General features: G+C 36.6%; 1 protein-coding gene across 6 annotated transcripts in view; it reads right to left on the bottom strand.

Annotated features, from left to right (window-relative positions):
- Nucleotides 1-21,830, bottom strand: part of CCDC171 (coiled-coil domain containing 171) — a 372,925-nt gene that overhangs the window by 205,157 nt on the left and 145,938 nt on the right. For 5 of the 6 annotated variants that reach the window (XM_045840936.1, XM_045840939.1, XM_045840935.1 and 2 more), the window contains 3 exons: nt 11,040-11,269; nt 10,115-10,297; nt 2,583-2,768 (listed from right to left, as the gene is read on the bottom strand). In XM_045840936.1, the coding sequence (XP_045696892.1) occupies nt 2,583-2,768; nt 10,115-10,297; nt 11,040-11,269 (599 nt within the window). The remainder of the gene's footprint in view (nt 1-2,582; nt 2,769-10,114; nt 10,298-11,039; nt 11,270-21,830) is intronic. The other variant, XM_045840937.1, reaches the window with a different exon arrangement.

Raw genomic sequence — 21,830 nt, forward strand, 5'->3', positions numbered from 1 at the left:
GCCAAAATCTAGCTGTAGCATAGAGAAAGGCCTTTTTGAGCATCAAGTCCAAAGTATGATTTATAAAAACTACTACATAGAGAACAAATTGTTAAAAACAAAACCCCAAATGTTAACACTGGTTGTTTTCAGATAAGTTATAAGTAACTTTGTTTTTCCTTCAGTAGTTTTCCCTATCTTTTATCCATGACCTTATTTTTGTTTTAATACAGAAGAACAAGCAATATAGTTTATTCTTTAAAATAAGTTATGCAGAGAACATATTTAAAAAACTATTGAAAGGCCCTGGCTGGGTAGTTCAGTTGGTCAGAGCATCGTCCCAATACACAAAGGTCTCGGGTTTGCTCCCTGGTCAGGGCACACACAAGAATCAACAAATGAATGCATAAATAAGTGAAACAGCAAACTGATCTCTCTCGCTCTCTCCCCCTCCCTCCTTTCTTCTCCCTGTCTCTCTCTCTCAAATCAAATTTTAAAAATTTTTTTAAAAACTATTCATTTATTATTGAAAACCAAAATAATATTTATCAATCATATACTTGCCTTTCAAACAGTCTTTTAATTAATTCTCATAGAAATTCTGTAAAATCCCTAATTTTGCAGAAGAGAAAACTGAGGCTGAGAAAGGTTAAATTATTTGCCCAAGTGACAGAACTGGGATTTGATTTCAGAAACGCTTGTCCCAAGGCCAGGGCTTTTTCTACTGAATCATGCTCCTCCCACAAGAGAGCATTTTCACACTGCCACCTGCTAGTTCTAATTAAAAGATAGTAATTAAACAATTCTCCACTCCAGGCAACAATATTTAAGCTACTGGCATTTTAAAGAAATTAATACAAACAGCTTCTTATCTGCTGGAAGAAACTACAACTGAACACAAACTACAAGCTGTTGTAAAGAGAAAAGACTCCTATATGACACAGTTATATGTTTATTCAAAGAATGGTTAATTATATTACCTATTAATGGAACATGAAGCACAAAACTGTTGTTGTTGAATGACAAATTTACTTGTAAAAATATTCAGTTTGACTGGTAATCAAAGAAGTACAAAGAATAAAAATCACATATTAATCAAAAAGAAAAAACTTTTAAAAATAGTAGTAGCCAAATGAGTAAACAATAAAATTCCCTTACATTTTTAGGAGAGGATATAACTGGTAAAAATTTGTTGTAAGCCAATTTATAATATTCACTCTTTAAAACATAATGTGGCTAGTAATTCTTACCTAGGAAATTATCCTGAGGAAATAATCACAGATATGTACATAAAGATTCAGTTATAGGGTTGCTCATCCTAGAATTACTTATAATAGCAAAAATGAAGAAAAAGAAAAAGAAACTGGAATGAATCTAAATCTATAATAGTAAGAAATTAGGTTAATAATTTTTAATAAAGTTTTGTAAAAACTAAATCCCAGTTTCTTTATAGACCAAGAGACCCTGAGCAACTCCACTGAGACCTCTCAACTTTACCAAAAAGCAACAGGAATAACAATAGTATCTATTTCACTGGGGTAATTTACAGATGGTATAAAATAATCTGTGTAGGGACTACAGCCCAGAGCCTGGCACGTGCATGCTGTCACTCAGTAACATACATATGCGGCGGTTAGGAAAGCAGACATGAACTCTTACTCCCTCGGTCCACCTCTAATGGTTGTGCAAGTTTTGCAACCTCTTTCTATCTCAGTTTTCTCATCTACAGAATGAGGGTTTGTGTCAGGACTATAAGAGATAACTGTTTATAAAGTATTTAGCATAGTGCCTGACAAACAGGAAGCTCTCAATAAATTTTGATTATTTTATTAGTAGTATTAGTATTTAGCTATTAGAATAAATATATATTATTTGTGTAGTCAATTGCACACTAACTGAGTCGCTTACTGTACTAGGTATGACACCCAGTATAGAGGCTGTGCAGTTTCATTTTGGTTTTCCTGGAATTAGTTGTTCCATTCCGGTGTGTCTCACCTCACTAGTGAGAGCTCCACAGTATTATAATCATAAACTAGAGCACTATTAGACTTTATGACCAACATTTTCAAAAGATACCATAGTCCTAAGCCCATTAATGGAATTTTCTATATAGCAACTATATTATTGTAACTTTACTTTTCCTTTCTGGATAACTTTCCCACAAAGAGATGTCAGGGAGAACAACTCTTCCTAACCAAACCTCCTACATCCCCAAGCATGTGCTCCTGAGAATCAGGGAGACCCAGACCCAGAACCTCTCAAAATCGAACAGATGTGTGGAGTTTCAAGGACCAGAGGGCAAAAAAAAGTGAAGTAAAACAAACAGGAAAAAAAAAAAACAAGATAAACAAAGAAGAATATTATTATTTTAAAAAATCACTTTGTTTTAACTAGCAAGTAAAACCTACTTCTACATTTTCCATACATGTGAATCCTACTTGGAATTAAGGTCCCAGAAACACATTTCACTCCATCCTTATAAGCTCTTGGAGAATAAAAATTTCATATCTTGGGATGTGTTCCCTCCTCGGGAGATGGGCATGATTCCCTCAAGCACCCACACCTAGAGGAAACAAACCACTGTGCAAGGACCGTTTTCCTACCTTAACAGCTTCTCCGAGAGTTTGGTTTTTTTCAGCTTCCTCACTGGAATGCAATTCAAGCCTGTAATTCAACTCCTGCAGCTGCTGTGCCTGTTCATTCAGTAGCATTTGTGCCTGCTGCTCTCGAAGTAACGCATTGTTCAGTTCTTCGCACGCACTTTCAAACTTCTCATGGGTGATCAATTTCTAAAATAAGGGAAAAATTTAATTATCAGCTATCTGCATTTTGGGACATTTATTCTTCAGAGCTGTATTTGCTAACATGAAGAGTAAAACACAAACATTTGTAAATGTCTGATACATGACAAAAATATAATTTGTTTTTCTTAATTTCATAAACCAAGATAAAAAAAATCACTCTGGTTTTTAAAGCACAACAGCCATACTTCCAAAGTTACCACATTTAGTTAAATAAAATCTTAGGAAACTTATTTCAAGTAAATCCACAATGCTCAGTTTAAATCTTTGATATATGACCATGTTATATAAAGATTGTGACTGTGGGCCCTGGCCAGGTAGCTCAGCTGGTTAGAGCGTCATCCTGATATGCCAAGGTTGTGGGTTTGATCCCCAGTCAGGATGCATACAAGAATCAACCAATGAATGCATAAATACGTGGAAGAACAAACTGATGTATCTCTCTCCCTCCCTCTCTCTTTACCCCTTACCCCAGAATCTCTCCCTTCATCTCTCTCTAAAATCAATAAATAAAAAAATTAAAGATTACAATTGTGGGAATTAAAGCCTTTATTCTGTGCTTTTAAATGATTACCTGAAAGTCTGATCATTGTAAGCTATCCTCCACTACTTTCTTCACAGTCATTATAGCCATCTAAATTCATCTCACGGTTGTATCACCTGTTTACACCTGGCCACCAACCACACTGGACAGTGACCTCATTCAGCTTCCTCATCCAACACAGAGAAGAGTGCCTGGCACTCAGTAGGTACTCAAAAGATATTTGTTGAATGAAAGAATATCCATATATAAACATCTGTACAATAATATACAACATGATTTTTATAATATCATGACTACTTCGGAGAGCAGTGTGCTCTGCTCTGGAATTACTAATGACAATTCTAGATAAGGGCCATCCCCTCAGGGATGTGGAATCCAGGGAAGAACCACTACTATTATCTCCTGTTAAAAACACTTAAACAAATGAAAATTAATTACAACAAACAAGAGACATCTTGATCTTAAAGTAAAAGGAACAGGAAGGTTTCACAAAAGGTAACATGCGGAAAAATAAAGAAAACCATGAAGGTCACGTAATCACAGTACATTTACATCTAATTAAGAGTAATACCTTTCCCATTGTTGAAAAGAATTTGCAGTGAATTAATATAATTAACCACAAATAAAAAGGAATTGATTTGGATGTTTTTAAAAATCTAGCAGGGCATCGTGGCTGGGTGGCTCAGTTGGTTGGAGCATCATGCTGTACACCAAAAGACTGCAGGTTCAGTCTCCAGTCAGGGCACATACCTGGTTGTGGGTTTGATCCCCAACAGCAGCATGTTAAGGGAGGCAACTGATCAATTTTTCTCTTTCTCTCTTTCTCCTCACTCTCTCTTTCTCTCACCACCCCCCCCCCCGCCCCATTCTTCCTTTCTCTCTAAAATCAATAAACATACCCTCAGGTGAAAATTAAAAATAAATAATAAAAAAACTAATGCGGGTCAGGAAAAAACCCTATTGAATCTAGGCATCTGAAATATATAAATTATTATAGATGAATGTTGACTTCACCTCTGAGTTTCCTAAATTTGAGACAAAAATGGAAATATTCTTAGTTATAGTTTCCTCTTGGACCAATAATGGCCAGCATGTGATTCAGGAAGAGAGAAAAACCTACTGGAACTAAGTTTGCAGATAAACTTACTACATGAGTCTTTCTATATTATAATATGTAAGTACTCAGTTCTACTTTGCCCCCAGGTATCTGGCCTGCTACCTCCTGGAAGCAACTCTTTTTTACAATTATTTGCCTTTTCAAAGGTGGATATAATGCATACCTCAAAACGAAAGTATAGCATAAAACAGATTCTTAATTATTAACCGAAGTAATGAGAATGAACACACAGCGCACAAGAGAAGTGCCTCATTTATTGAACGTCAACTAGCAAAGGTGTATCTAGTACACTGCTGATTCGTATGGTATCGGTGGGACCTGGCCGGTACCAGGGGCGAGTGGGGCACAGGAGGGGCCGAGCGAGGGAACTGCATGGAAGCAGGGGCAGTGTCAGTGCCCCAGTAACCAAGCTAGCACAGCGTGTGAGGGCGTATTCTTCATGGAGCATGAGAAAAGCTGGTGGGCCAACTGGCTAAGAGAAAAGCCCTCCTACTCCCTTCCATCCCTGGGTAAGGGTGAGACCAGAGGACAGAGCTGCATGTGACCACAGAAGGTCAACATGGCAGCCCGGAGGCCCTATCCTGTCGGTCTTGTCTGAGAAAAGGACGGGATTGACTTGGGTGGGGGGCGGACCCTCTTGGAGCATGCAGAATGTGGGGCTGGGAGTTTTAAACTGAGGGAAGGGAGAAACACCCTCTTCCTCTGGGGTCCACCTGGCTGATGTGCCGACCAGGGCTGGACCTCTGCTGGCCCTGGAAGCCAGGAGGAAAACGGTAGTACCAACAGCACACACAGACCCCAGGAAGGAGCCTGAAGCTGGACAGCAACCCGCTTAACGGCCTCGGACTCCAAAGGTCAGGTAAGGATGGAGCCTGGGGAATTGGGGGCCTTGTTTTGGACTTTGGTCCTTTTAGGAACAGTTGGGTTTTGTGTTTTGCAGAAGAGATGAGCCTGGAGATGGGGAGTCCTCCATCCTCCCAAATTATGCAACATTTTAATAAAGACTTCTTTCCTTCCCCTACAATCTTTGCCTCTGAAACTTGCCTGTGGGTGGCAGCTGGCAGCTGAACCCCACTTGCTCAGTAATGCTTATACAGTGGTTAGATTTTAGGAACACACCTTTTTACTCCCTCTTAACTTCAGCTTCACTCTCCACATTATCCCATTACAATTAAACCCTCCGCTTTTAAAACATCAACTATAAAAGCTCCTCTTGGCACCCCAGTTCTATTTCAACTTCTTAATATCCCTCTAGTTCTTAAAGCCATAGTACTCTCCTGGGATTTGTGAACAACATCTTTGTACTTCTTCTAAGACATGTGTTATATTGTTTTAAACTGCCACTGCTTGCCATCGTACCACTCTGCCCTCCGCAGTCTCCTTGACATCTAGAAATCAGATTCCCCACCATTTTGTAGGACTTCTTCCCACTCCTCCAGGATTTCTCCTTTACCAGAAAACTTAGCTAATTCTAGCCTCTCTCTTGCCCATCTATCCCTTCCAGAGACTGCCTCAATTCAATTCACTCTCCTGCCAGTAAGCAAGAAAATAGGTATAGCGATGTAGAATAAGAAAAAGAGGGTGTGTGAAAGCAATTTTAAGGAGCTAATAAACCAAAATATGATCATGGCAGCTCAGCTGTGTAAGAAAAACCGCCAGTAAATGAACATGGTATTCCAAAACTCGGAGAGTACTGAACAGCTTTTGGCTGGCTGAATCTTTCCTTTTACATTACAAGTTTAGACCAATCTAAACAAGTTATTATGTTTCCTCCTACACAGTTTGCCTGAAATCAGTGAAAGATGAATGGTTGCAAGCATACTCCCCAATCTTTTAGGGGAAAATAATATCTTTCCTCCCGACCTATTACATTTTTAATGAAATAACCCTTTATTATAAACACAACTGGTTATAAGCATTAACCACTATAGAAACGGTTCAAAATATGAGTTTTGGAGCCTAACTAGCCAGGTTTGAATCCTGTCATTTCCACATACTGTGTGACTTTGGCAAATCACTTAGCTACTCTGTGCCCCATGTTCCTCATGTGTAAAATAAAGGTAATAATACTATTGAACTATTATTGATTTGACAGAAATAGTGAATACCCTCACATGATTAAGGTGAATGCCTGATATACGAGGTCTGTCCAGAAGGTACCCAGCTGTGTAATATGAAAACCAGAGACATTTACTGAAGAAAATACATGATACAGGAAACATTGTACATAGGACAATGACATCTCAGTCCCCTTCAAAACAGGCACCTTGGGACCTCACACAGTTCCCATCACCATCAGCTGCCCCACTGTATTTTCCTGAAATCTCTTCCCTTTGAAAGGTGATTTTAGTTTTGGGATAAGCTAGAAGTAGATGGGCACCAAATCTGGGATATAGGGGGCTGAGTAACCTGGGCAATTTGATGCTTTGCCAAAAAACTGACGCATGAGCAGGCATGTTGTCCTGATGAAGCTGCCAATCACCAGTGGCCCATAGACACAGCCTTTTGAATCATCCAAATAGTCTCTGTTGAGGAATGTTCAAGCTTAATGCAAAACTTGATGCAGATTTGTTGCTTTGCCAGCTTAGTCATTTTGAATGTGATGGCCACTCATGATACATCATGCTCACTCAGCTAGTGTCTAGGCCCCCACTAACTAGTACAGTGAAGTCGTCATTGTTCACACATACGCATTCCAGTCCACTCTCCTTGGCTGCCAGGTTACATCAGTGTGGTGCAAACTGGCCTCATTTTATTAACAAAGGCTGGACTTTTTCCAGACAGATCTTGCATGGTTGACAAATCATTAAATGTTAGAAATCACTCACTAACTTTAAAGACAAAAAAGGGAGCTACATACTAAACCTCCCTGTGCAGGGAAGACCTGCATGGTGAGCCTTACAAACCCAGGGACTGTGAGTAATCGCATAGTATGGTCTGACATTAAAACTTTGTAACTAAAAGCAGGTCATGGCAGGTAGTCATGTCCTACTCCTGTGGCATCCTTGATAAAGGTCAGTCTTTACCTAACTGAGCCTGTCGATTGTCCTTTTGCATCTAAGGTAACTTACCTCTGAAATGTCAGATTAATCTTCTCCAGACCCCTCAGGGCACAACTGCCTGCACCAGGGCAGGAAACTACAGAATCCCTCATTGTTTTCTTATTCCCCACATCCCATTTGTATGTGCTGTAAAGGTTAATTATTAACTGTCCCGTACCCACCAATGTAAAACAAGCATGTGTCTCTCCATTGTACTTCTTATCCAACCCCAGATATTTCCCCAATTTGCTTTCTCCTGGCCTGTTAATCTACCATCAAGGGAATTCATGTAACCCTCCCTTAAGTCTCCTCCTCTGATTCAAATGTATAAAATAACCAAATAAAGTCATAAACGTTTTCTACAAGTTTGAGTGTTTTTTACATCAACAATTTTATACCTTATGTCAAAATATAAAAATTACATATCTCATTTCCTCAATTATTACTTCCATTAATTATATTTCTATTTCTACACTTCCAGGAAGGAAGTCACACTAAACATTTCCTGGAACATATTCTTAGCTTTTGATGCAAGCCAGTTATTCAACCAAAGCTCTTAGAAGAGGATTCTGTCACCTTCCCGCAACTTCAAATTCTTGCAACTTCTCTAGAAACTGAATCCTGACTTCTTCCAAACTAATCAAAATAAGATTTTAACCTATTTTCCTAATACCTAACTATGAACTAGAAAACCATATTGTGTAGAATACCTAAAATTCTTCATATATATTCCAAGGAGTGACCAATATAAAGAATCTCCCAATTTTCAGGAAATACAGTATTAGCTAAACCTTTTTATTTTAAATCTCGGGTTGCATCAATGGCTGCCTCTTCCCACACTGGCAGACCATCTCAAGACCCCACATATAGTTAGTGTGAACTGGAAGTAAATACAAAGGAGGGAGACACAAACTGCATAGGAACTGGCTTTTAAATGCATACACAACAGCTCTTTATGATTTAGGTATAATGGCAATAAAATTTGGGGAAAAAGTTAAATGTCTGTGAATGGGGGACAGTCAAATTTTGATATACCCATATTAATTTATATAAAATAAAATTAGTAAGTGACATAGGAAAATATTTACAAGTACTTTAAAAATATAAAAAAGTCATCTTTTAAACTCTATATTCCCCTAGGCACATATACACAGAGGAAAACGTGGGAACAAAACACAACCACACTTCAAAAGTTATTGATTTGTGTTGCTGAGTTTAGAGAGATTTGAACTTTCTCCTTTATACTTTTTTGTATTTTTACTTATGACTATTATATATTACCTTTATAATCAGAAAGAAAGGAAGCAACTCATGAATTTTTCTTTTCTGAGCAAAAAAAAAAACCCTAAGATGATGAGGGGAAAAACTGTGTGGTCTTTAGACATTCATCAAAAAAAAAAAAAAAACTACTACTTACCTCCAATCAGAAGGGTCATTCATGACCACCTGATGTGCAGAATTTATAAGAAATGTTCACCCTTTCAAGGTAAAGCTATTTGAAATAATACTTCATATCAGCAATTGACATTATCATGGGATTAACAGCTAAACTACTATCTGCCACTATCTCCGTTACAACAAATGTGAAAACTGCCAACTACAAATTAACCAAAAGATACGTTTAAACTGAATTTAAACTTGCAAAATTTAGGTTTCCCAAAGAAGGAGGTACACAAAGTAGCTTTTTACAGGGTTTAAGAAAAATTTTATAATCAATTTATATTGCTATCAACAGTTGTATACAGTTTTGAAGTTTCAGAGTAATATTTTAACTCTATATTCCTGCATCCACATTAAGAACAATGACTGGTGAGTAACCCAGCTGCACACAGAATATGTAGATGTCTGCATCTTGTTATGCTTCCTGTATTTACACAGTTGTATCTTGATGTAATGTCGTCTGGCATACAGCCTTTCTTTTCTCTCCTATCTTCTGCTTTCTTAAATAATATACATATAACTCCTTGACAGAAAATAGGCAAAATAAACATTTCTCTAGAAAAGCAACTTGATTTCATACTACATAACCTAATTTACTCAAAATATTCAATATAAAACAAAAAGAAAAAAAATTCCACCCCCTACTCCAAACACCAGGCTCCACCATTGGGGATATTTCAGTTTATTTATTATACATTTGGGGGCTTATTTGCTATAGCAGTTATGCTATCCTAACTTAATCTTTTTCTATACTTTCAGTCAGAGCATAAATTTTAATAGGAATATGAGTTCTGCTGATACAGAATCAGTATTCCTTTAAGCATCTGGTATAATTTTTTTTAATTGGGATATAATTCACACATAACACTGTGTTGTTTAATGTGTACAATGTGTTAATTTGATAAGTGTATATGTTGAGCTATGATTACCACTGTAGCATTAGCTAACACCTCTATCATGTTACTAATTATCATTGCTTTTTCATGTTGAGAACATTTAAAATGCAGTTTCCTACCTACTTTGACATATTTAGTACAGGTTGGAGCATTTTAGAAGGAAAGTGTTCTGAAGAAAAAGAAATATTAAAGGGACTTAATTTTTTTAAAGATAATAATAAATTAAAGAAAAATCCATATATAAAACCAGAGGAGAGTTCACCAAAGCCACAGTTCTTTAAAACATATATACTTACAGAGTGCTTAAATTCATTTAATTGAGTTTGGAGACCCTGGGCTTTATCAAGCTCTTTTTTCATTTCAGTTAAATTCCGTTTTAATTCTGTGACCTCTATGCGCAGGGAGCGGCGCTCCACCTCCACAGCATGCAGCCTTTGTGTGAATCCAAATATTTGCTTCTGTAGCGATGTTACGCTTTTCTGTTTTTAAACAAGAGCAATTTTATGTTAAGTAACTATAGATTTACTAACAGATCAATAGCAAAAGTTTATTTTTTTATGTGACCAATAATTTGGCTTGTATGAAGTGAACAACTGAAGAAATACTCTAGATGGCCAGAGAACAGAATTGACCATTGTTTATGTCTCACACAGTTCTGCTGCAGTACACTTAAAGAGAGCAGTCAGTTCAGAACTCATGCCAGAACTTTTGTATTTTGATACTTGGAAACTTATTTGGGAGTAGTTTTATTTATAGTATTAAATGATCACAAGAAGCCCTGCCCAGAGGGGTTCAGTTGGTTGGAGCATCATCCATAAACCAAAGGGTGAATTCCCAGTTAAGGCACATACCCAGGTTATAGGTTCAATCCTGGTTGGGGCACTTACGAGAAGGTAACCAATCAATGTCTGTCTGTCTGTCTGTCTGTCTGTCTGTCTCTCTCTCTCTCTTTCTCTAGGTCTCTCCCCTCCCTCCCTCCCTCCCTCTCCCATTCTCCTCCACTCCCCTATCTTCCTCTCTCTCTGAAAGCGATGAAAAAAAAAAAAGTCCTTGGGAAAAATCCTTGGGTAAAAACTTTTTTAAAGATCATACGAAAGATCACATGAAATCTAAAGGAAACCTAGATATATTTGTGTCCAATTAATGTAAACTACAAATAAGTCTGACTCAGAATTAAATTCACAAGTCCTAAAGTCCCCATTTAACACAATTCATTCATACCAAAATGGGCACGTGGCCCTGTAGTCCGTATTTCAGGGCCAGTGTGTTCACTTTATGGAGTCCACGGGCCAACCTCTGGACCAGGGAATCTTTTTCCACATATGTAATACTCCTGCTGCTACTGTGCAGAGGCAAATTCTCCATTGCCAAACTAATTTTATCCATGAGTTTTGCAAAAGAATTCTTGGCTGCACCTATAAGTAAATGTCCACAAATTCTAGAATTTGGATCTTCAAAGAAAGAAAAAAAGACAGAAAAATGTAAATTATCTCTTGTTCATTTCACAATAGTTCTCATCACAATACAATTTTCTCAATTATGTAATTTCTACTCACCTGTAGAGATTCATTTAAAAAGCCCCCCCCACATAAATTTTTACTGTGAAAAAGAAATGCAGAAAATAGCTTGCCTATGAAATAATATATCTAAAGAAAATCTGCATGTATTTATTTACAGTATGTTATCACACTGACCACTATGATACTAAAAATTTATCATCACTCTTTTCTTTGTTTTAAAACATAATATAAATCCATTTTCTATTTCCAGCTACTGAAGCTTGTTATCTTAATGTTACACTATTTATATTCATAGACAAGAAACTATAATTTGCCTGATTCAAAGGCAATTAAAATGTTACAACTACAATTACTTATTTCCCCACAGGATTTTGGTAATCATCCCTCTCACTTAATGGACTTAAGGTCCAAGCATATCCAACATGGCCTGTTTGCTGCCAGATTCATCAGGTCTGTAATTAATAATTGTGTTTCATGTTGATAAATAAAATTGTCAGTGCTCTTTCTACTAATTAGTATTCTAGATAACGGTTAATAGGTTTATTTATGCCTTAATAAAAGTCGTGTAATTTAGTTTTCCCTCTGCTAGGCAGGTCTTAATCTGTCATTACTTGTCTTATTATACCATCCATGTAAAATGACAATCATGGAGAGATTATTTAAATTCAGTAGTATACAATTTCAAGAGCCTCTAATTTTAGATTTAATTTAAATCTTGTGTTTACATCAAAAGCACAAAAAAGTATATTTGGCATGTTTTATCCAATAAAAAATGTTTTATAATTCTAAGAATATGTGAAGATTATCAGTCAATGTCTTCTACATAAACAACCATTTTCACTAAAGTCCTATGTTCAAACATTTGAGGCTTTATTTCTTTTTTTTAAATTTGTATTTATTTTTTTTCTTTTAGAGATAAGGGAAGGGAGGGACAAAGAGAGGAAGAGAAGCATCCATGTGTGAAATAGACATCCATCCGCTGCCTCTCACACGTACCCCAACCTGGGACCAGGCCCGCAGCCCAGGTGCGTGTCCTGACTGGGAACCTAACCTGTGACCTTTCGGTCCATGGAGAGATGCCCACCCACTGAGCCACACTGGTCAGGGCAAGCCTTGTTTTATTTCTTTTATTCCTCAATGTATAAAAGAAAAGTTTTAAAATTTATGCAGCAGTCAGAATTTGAAAACCATATTGCTTGGAAGTTATTCATGAAATAGATATTATTAATTGGATAAAAGCACAATATCTTCCAGGTAGAATTTATTTCTAACTGATATTGAATATATAGCTTCTAAGACTATATAATAAATATAAGTTTAAACTTAATAAAATTTAAGTTTAACCTCTCATACTCTCTGAGAATCCTATGGACAGAAGACAGATGAGGTATAATTAAAATACACAGTTCCTTTGTTAACGGATTCCTTAAATAAATCATGAATAAAAAAGAATTTAATAACTTTCTATGCAGTTAACATATAATGCAGAATACTGAGTTAAAAGAATTATTAAACTACAGTACACATTTAATAGGTCACTGTTAAATAAATAAATATTGAAATTTATTTTACCTATAACATTCAACATAATATATCATTCCAGTGCCTAATATATGTATTTCTCCAACTGGTTTCAACTCCTTAGCTGTGTCTTTTTTATCTTAATAAACTCTTTTTATCTTTACTGTGCCAGTCTAGCATATAATTTTTTTGTTTGTTGGATTAACTGTATTTCTTTTTCACTTCCATAGAAACTACAACAATGCTCAATACAAAAACCCATTCAATACCAAGAGAAAGTAATTATTATATTATGGTATGTCAAAAGTTATTCTTCCCAAATACCATATTTGTCTGACTATAAGATGTACTTGCCCCTCCAAATTTGGGAGGAATAATGGTTAATGCTGCTGTTGAGTTCTGTTTACATTTACACTGGTGAAATATTATTTTATTTATGTTATTAAATATTTTACCACATTTTTTGCCTCAAAATTGTTTTTCCTATTTTCCTCCTCTAAAATCTAGGTGTGCCTTATGGTCTGAAAAATATGGTAAACACTATTTATTGTTTTAGGAAATTTTCAGAAATATAAAAGTAATTAATTTTTCACAAAGAGCTTTTAAATGCAAAATTTACCTACAATTAAATTTTAATAAATAGTGTTTTTTACATTATCACAGAAATGTGTTGTGTAGGCACCAATCACTATAAAAGGTGAAATTAAGTGACAATATAATTCTATAAGGTATTCCTCTGCATTTTTAAGAAGTAGAACAGAGTCATGCACTCTTAAGTTCCTGACTGGTGACTCTCTATGAATTACCAAAAGAGCACCAAATAACTTATGCTTTGATGAGTAACAAATGTTTTCACAATATACTTCACATTATACAATACAGAGTACAATTAGTTTAACATTAAATAAGTGAAAAAAAAGCAAAAACATCTTCTAGTGACATAGTTGTAGAGTTATGTGTACAACAATACAGAAATAAGAGAAAGAAATAAGATCACTGAAGTTGTTCATGCTTAAGTTTATCTATTATTGCCCTCACAGGTGTGGATCAGTTGGTTGTGTGTCATCCCACAGAGCAAAATGCCGGTGGTTCGATTCCCAATCAGGGCACACGCCTGGGTTGTGGGTTCAGTCCCCAGTCGGGACACATACGAGACGCAGCCTATCAATGTTTTTCTCCCCCTCTTCCTCCCTTCCTCATCCTCTCTCTAAAAATAAATACATACAATCTTTAAACTTACCTAGACTATTTAAGTGTTGGGCTTGTTACATTTAAGAAATTCTTGTTCATGTTAAATCCATTGTTAATCACTTGCCCCTGTTTAATAGCATGCATCTTTCAAAAAAAGAGGAAAACCCTACGTTTTGTCATTACTTTTTCAATATGAGGGGCAATATTGTACTTCTAAGCTTAAACCTTCACAGCAAACTCATAAAGAATTGTTTCAACCAGCAGACCTACACCTGTGGACTACAGATTTCAGGGCAGGGAAAGGGAGGCTGAAAAGTCATTGTCACCACTCATAACTGCAGCAAGTATTGTCATTTTGATCTTTATTTACACCTGAAAAATGTACACAGCGTGAATAATATGTGCTCACGAGAGTGTGAGCAATAAAATTAAAGGTCCATTAAAACATTACAGAAGCCCACCGCTACTAAAAATACAATTATCAAGTGGAGAAAGAGAAGTCTACAGTATGTTTTCTTATTAAAATGAAGCTCTCACACTCAGAAAGATTGAGAAACACTCCTTTAACGAAAAAGAGTAATTATTTAACTAGTGTATATGTAAACATGCAATTGTTTAACTATTTAATGTAATGTTAGTCCTGACTATAATAATCATTAATAATATAATAATAATGAGTAATGTTAATAATAATGCCATAAATGTTCACAACGTTAACATTAACTGCATTTAAATACTACTGAGTATACGTCCTGGGAATGTTTGGTCACCCCTGACATCTCCGTATCCCTTGCCATCTCCCCCACAGCCTGTCCTTAATATTTCTGGAACTATTCAACAGTCTCTGTGGCTGTGGCTTATCTCATCGATACTCTTACCAGAGTCTGTCTAGTCTTCTCCAATCTTTCTCCTCTTCGATCCATCCTCCACTGTAAATGAAGTGACTCATGAAACACAAAAAGAAGCTTGTCATAATCCCTGCTTTTAAGCCACAAAGGCTCTCTTCAGATCTCAGAATAAATTTCAGACTCTTTAAACATGCTCATAAAACCCTACATGATCTGATCCTTGCTTACATTTCCAGGAACACCTTCACTATTTCCCCGTCTATAAGCATCTCCTTTCAAGAGAGCCCAACACATCACACACAATCTTAAAGCATTCCTCTAAGCAAAAATAATGCTTCTGTCTCCAAATTGCTAAAAACTGGGAAATATAAATGTGGACTTCAGTTTTCAAATATGAGACCCGATCATTATAAAACGCTTGCTTCAAAGCAGTCTTCTATCTAAAAAAATTTTTAAATCTTATAAAAACAGCCCAAAATACTATTCAAAAAAGTAATGAGAGAATTTGTCTGACCATATTTTAAAACGTCAAGATACACCCACAAAAAAACAGCAGTATGATACTGGTACCAGGAGAGATAAGGAAACTAACGAAGCAGACTGAAGAGACAGGAAACAGGCCTATGTCCTTATAATAATTTAATACATACCAAGTGGTACATCTCAATTCAGTGGGGAAAAGGTGGATGGCTGAACTGAAAAGAACTGGGATTAGCTGGTCTTCTGGACACAAATAAACCTTAACCATTTCCTTAGTGCTTACACCAAAAATAATTCCAGATAAATGGGAGTTTAATATAAAAATTGAAAATACTGGACTAAAATGTGAGCAATACAACCCTGAGGCTTTCCAAGTAAATCACCAAAAGGAACACTATAAAGTAAATGATTAGCAATTTTATCCATATAAAAATTAAAAGACAAACTGTAAAAACGGTATTTACACTATATATGTCAAAGTTTTAATATGGGTCATACAAAAGTTCTTATAACTCCATAAAAGACACCCTCATACACAGACACAAAGGGACAATTTGTAGGGAGTACAAAATGGGTATGCAACCTCACAATGAAAAAATATAAGTAATAATACAGTTTCTTTTGCCTTTCAATTTGATAAAAATGAAAAAGACTGTCAAAACTTTGTATACCAAGGGCATTATGAAGAACTCAGAGCCCTCAGTACTGTTTATGGGAATGAAATGTGGAGCAACTTTTGTAAAAAATAAATCCCTACTACAAAATATGCAAACTCATTTCTCAGGAGTGTAGCCAAGAAAATAATTCTATAAGTGTAAAATGCCTTTAAATATAAATGTTAATTACAGCACAGTTTACTACAGTATTGTTTAAAATAGTGAAAAATAAAAGAAAAACACCAACATCCATCAATCAGGAATTCGAGTAAACTACAGTGTGTGTATATACACACAAACACGCACAACGAATTTGGATCAGCATGTGACCAAACACAACTAATTGATGTGCACTGACTTTACTGACATGAGAAAGATATTTATTTTCCATTGAATAAACTAAAGTCACAATAAGGCATGATTGCATGATTCCTTCACATAAAACTGTGTACACATACATGTCTCCACACATGCATGGGAGATCTGTACAAATCACCAGTGTTAACAATAATTAGGGATAGCCTTCTGGGTGATTTTTATTTCTTCTGTGTAGGTTTTTGTACTGTGTGAAATTTTTATACCAAACATGAGCACTTTTACAGAAATAAAACTATTTTTATAAAGCACTATATACTGCCTTCCTCCTTCATTCATTAAACAGCTAGCTATAGAGTAGCTCATGTATATAAAGGCATTGTGTTAGGCAATGGAGATGGGGGACCTACAACACTGATTAATAGTCAATACGTCTTGTTTCTATCAGTGTTATTTATAAATAATACTATAGGTATAAATTCCCAATAATAGAACTTACCAAAAAAAATATCGTGACTTAGACAAATGATATTTGGGGAATGATTATCTAAAGCAGGGGCTCTTGGTCATTTCTGTGTTGTGGATTTCTTTAGCAGTCTGGTAAAACTTACAGATTCACTTCTCAGAATAATACTTTTAAATGCATAAATCAAAATATGGAAGATTACAAGGAAAGAAAATTGTATTGAATTTGTTTATTAATGTAGTAATTTAAGACAACACATTACAATATAGACTAATTAAAGTTAATGTAAAAAAAAAAGACATAGCACAGTGAAAATCATTACGTAGACAAACTAAGAACATTGAACTATGAAGTGATCTCCAAGAAGGCATCATATATTTCATGATGGACATCAAATTGTTTTTTATTTTGTTATATTTAAAAGCTATGAAAATCCTGATTCACAAATATATACTGCTGCAAGTGTAATTAAAGCTTCTATGGTTCACTTTATAAGGCAGAAGTAGGCTTCTCTAAAATACCAGAATTCCCTAAGGCTTTTAAATTCAAAACCTACTGTGGTGAGTTTTTTGTCCTAAGTCAGTGAGTCCATCTTTGGCTTAGGTCAACATATTCGTATTTATACCAGAGAGAAAAAGGGTTGTGAATCCATGGTTCAAATGTGATACTAAGGCATGGCATTGGAATTTACATAGTTATGAACATTTCCAATAATAAATTCTCCATTCAAAAGTTGTTCTTAAAAATTATGATAGGTAAATAAATTTTAATTTAAAAACCAAAATACCGTACACTGTAAAATTTTTCAACTTTTCTATATGCTTGAAAATTCTCATAATAAAATGTGTGAAAATATGAAAAATTGCCAAAGTAATAATAAAAAAGAAAATTACAAAATTTTTTTAAAAAATCAATACTTTAATGTGGCTCCTCAAATAGGCACTACTAGCACCTCAAGTACCAGAAATGATACATGGTCAGCTTGTGCTGTTTCAATTTCAGTTATGAGTGAAGTTGTGTAAATAAAAACATCCTCTAAGTTACTTCTTTTCAAACTTTACTGTGCACATAAATCATCTGAGGGTCTTGCTAAAACACAGGTTCTGATTGATTAGCTCAGGAGTGGACACTGAGGTTATACATTTCCAGCACTTTCTCAGTCAAGGCTGATGCTGCTGTCCACAGACCACACTTGGAGTAACAAAGCTCTTTTTACTGTATTGTCTGTAAGGATTCAATACAGCCTTGAAGCTTATAAATACATACCAATAACTACCTATTAATAAAAATATCTTTGCTTAATGCTTTGAACTTCCTAGGAGTGAAACCTCAGTGTTATGCTGAATACAACCTAGATTTCTGAGTTTTGCCTGAAAGGGTTGCTACGACCTCTAGAAAGTTAGCTCAAAGTATATACAATGAAACAACTTCTCAGTAGTAATAGAAGGGGTATGTATGTTTCGGTCATCTATCTTCTAGATAATTAAGATTCAATTATAATTTAAATGTGTAAATGTGTCACAAAATGTATTAATATTCTACTCATATCCATATGCTTCTGTATTTGTTCAGAAATATTTTAAAGCAAATTGGCATATTTGTTTCTATCTTGAGAAATTCAGTCTGGAGCACTCATTTGAAAATATTCAGATACTTCAAGGGTTCTTTAGTCCACTCCCCTAATGACTGATATCCCAGCCCTCGAGTGGAAGTAACATTCTCCCCTGTTTGAGGTAAATGATCTCTTGCAGGCACACCATTTGGATACCTGGAAAAGGTAATTTATCTCAAGAAGGCAAATACTTTAATGAAAGCAGGAAGGTTGCCACCTGTCCAGTATTTACAGAGGCAACATGGATACTGGGGTCCTTGCCCACTATCTATAAAGACATCATTAAAGTTTAAGAAGGTAGCAGGGGCAACCACCTTCAGCACTTTCTGAGCAGTGAACTTAAGCTAACATACTGAACTTGTAGATTCATGAAAAGGTTTAACGTAAAACACCAGTATTACCCAGTATTACTTTAAAGTGTGAGACATCAGTACACACACAAAAAAGAGAAAACAACAAATATTTATTGGACAATTACATATAAATGGACTTGGCTAAGCTGGTTACATTTATTTCTAATGACCCTATGAGGTGAGAACTTTTCGTAGTTAAATTTCACATATAAGATATTGAAACTGGAAAGGGATTAAGTAATTTTCCTAAAGTCACACACAAATTAAGCATTTTAACCCATATTCAAATCTAGAGTCAAAATTCTTATTTCACATTCTATTCCATATCCAACATGTTCGATTTTCTCTATTAAATCATTTGAAAATTTTTTCTCCCAGATAGTTAATGGTATATATATATTTCATAACTCTAAAAATATAAGCACCTAATGTTTTAAAAGAGTAATTTATTTTTTTCACCTTAAAACAAAGATAATACAAGAAGCAATACAGCTACCACTTAAAATATTAAAAACTACTTGGTATTGGCCTACATGTACCAGTTTTCCTGGGTCTAAAAACAAAAACATTGCCAATGATGCCATTCATATGTAGATCTGGCATGAAACATTGTTTAAACTTTCAGCAAGTTCTTTAAGAAGAAAAAGAAAAGACAAAACAAAATTCTAAGAACAATCCTTTTTCATTTCAGAATTTTCAGACTGTTTCCTAAAATGACTTGACATTTCAATCCCCCACTTCATTAAAACAATTAAGATACTGCACGTAATACTAGATCATTCAGTGTCGCAGGTTCGATTCCCAGTCAGGGTACATGCCTGGGTTGCAGGCCATGACTCCCAGCGACCGCACATTGATGTCTGTCTGTCTGTCTGTCTGTCTGTCTGTCTCTCTCTATTTCCCTCCCTTCCCTCTCTAAAAATAAATAAAATCTTTTAAAAAAAAGGAGACGGAAGATGGCGGCTTTACTCTAGGCAGCGTTTTTCTCAGCTTCTGTGAAGAGCGGGGAAACTCACGGATCAGTGGAGAAACAGAGCAAGTGGGCTAGGTTACTGAATCACTTTTGAAAGCAGGGCATCAAAAATTACTGCACTCACTGGAAAACCAGACGGTAAGGAGACTGCTACAGGACAAAAGGGGCCCAGGGATCAGCGTGGGGACTAGGGGTGTGCAGACCCCAGGCCCGCCTGGTGCTCCGGAGTCTGACCCAGGGCTCCCAGGAGAGGGAAGTCGCTGCTCCCTCCCTCAAATACGGGGCGTGAGCAACTCTAGGGGAGAACATGTTGCTAGAAGGAACAGATTGGCCAGTTGGACTAGGAAAAAATCGCCCAGGGATTTTGAACACCTGCCCAGAGACCTGGGAGAAGTGAGGGCCTCTAGACGACAGGACCAGGGGCAGCCTGGAAGAGCGCCCACACCCCTAGCCCGGTGTAAGTTCAGATCGGTGGAGAGTACAGAGACGGGCCTAGCTCGGCTCGCGCCCCATAGGGAGGCCTGAATCTCGCGCTGCGATCCTGGTAGGGACGTGGCGCTTGGTGCGTTCCTACAGTAGTGGCTCAGAAATTTCCAGCCAGCCCGACCTGGGGAGGCGGCAAAGGTGCCAACACCCGGTCGGAGTGCGGTTCGGCGAGGAACACAGAGCTGGAAACGGCTGGGCTCGCGCATCGTCGGGAAGACTGACTCTCTCACGCTTTGAACCTGGAAGGGTAGCAGCGAGGCGCTTAGGGCGATCCTAGACCCCGAATCTCAAAAGTTTGGGGGAGGGGCGCGCCCTTTTACGATCCCCAGGGAGGGCGCAGTGAATCCCAAAATATTGCGGGTGCCTCCTGAGATCATAGAGCTGGAACCCTGCAGGACCCCGGAGTCCGGAAGAACGTGGAAGTGAGATCCAGAGAGCCAGTGTGCTCAGGAGTGCCCAGGGTACCTGACAGACTTGCTGAGATCTGGCTAGGAGAGAGAGAAGCATTTCAAAGGTCCCTCAGCCAGCTGAAGCCTGAAAGATCAGAAAAACTGGTCTGGCCAGTTAGAAACCAACAAGAGGTTTTTTTTATTTTGTTTTGTTTTGTTTTGGGGGGGGGGTTTGTTTTGTTTGGTTTCTCTGGCTGTTGTTGGTTGATTGATTTTATCTTGTGTTTTATGTGACATTTTATTTTTCAATTCTTATTATTTTTATCTCGCAATCCCTTATGTTTCTCTTCCATTCATCCTAATATTATTCTTTCCACTCCAAATTTATCTCTCCTGCACTACATCTTCTGCTGTTCTTTCCTTTTTTTTAATCTTGCAAGTTACTGTAAATTTGTATTATCTTTTTCTCACTTTTCCGACATTTTTTATTTTAATAATATTTTGGTATTCTTTTTTCTTTCTGTATAATCTTCTTTGCTTGGCTGGTTATACTGTCATTTGATAGGTTCCCCCTGGTATCTCAGTCACAAGGTGTTGATAAGTTACTATCCTTCATCTGTGTTCCATTAATACACCTCTCAAGGTTCTATACTCTTTATTCTTGTTATCTAGACCTCATCGATTCTGCCACAAGACTGTCACTTTACTATTACTGCTAATAAGACCTAGTCTATACAATTGTAAATGCTTCTCAATACCCCTACCTGATCTCAGCCCACTTTGCAATTTTCTGGACTATACTATTGGGGGGGTTGTCTCTATTCTTTTACACACTACTCCTATATACTAATCTTTAATCCAACCCTACCTTAGAATCTAACTTCCCACAGCCTCACAGCTTCCTAGATCCAACTAACAATCCTCTCGTCCCCAATAAGAGTCTTACCTTCTTTCCATCCTTTCTAAAACGTGGATAGTGGGGTGGAGGATCACGGTTAACACTATAAGGAGCCAAAGGATAACCCATCTCTTCTCTACTGGCTGCTAAAGTAAATATCATAGTATACTGTCTTGCTGTTTTAAACCATTTTGCCTTACTCCTCCAACTGATCCTAAAAAAGAGTAGGGGGAAGCTGTGAAAACCAGGATACACGAAGGGGATTGCACCACTGAATCTCACAAATATTCTACCACAGAAGTTC

Source organism: Phyllostomus hastatus, unplaced genomic scaffold (assembly GCF_019186645.2).
Source record: "Phyllostomus hastatus isolate PE091 unplaced genomic scaffold, TTU_PhHast_1.1 phas_contig_34, whole genome shotgun sequence".
NCBI lineage: Eukaryota > Metazoa > Chordata > Mammalia > Chiroptera > Phyllostomidae > Phyllostomus > Phyllostomus hastatus.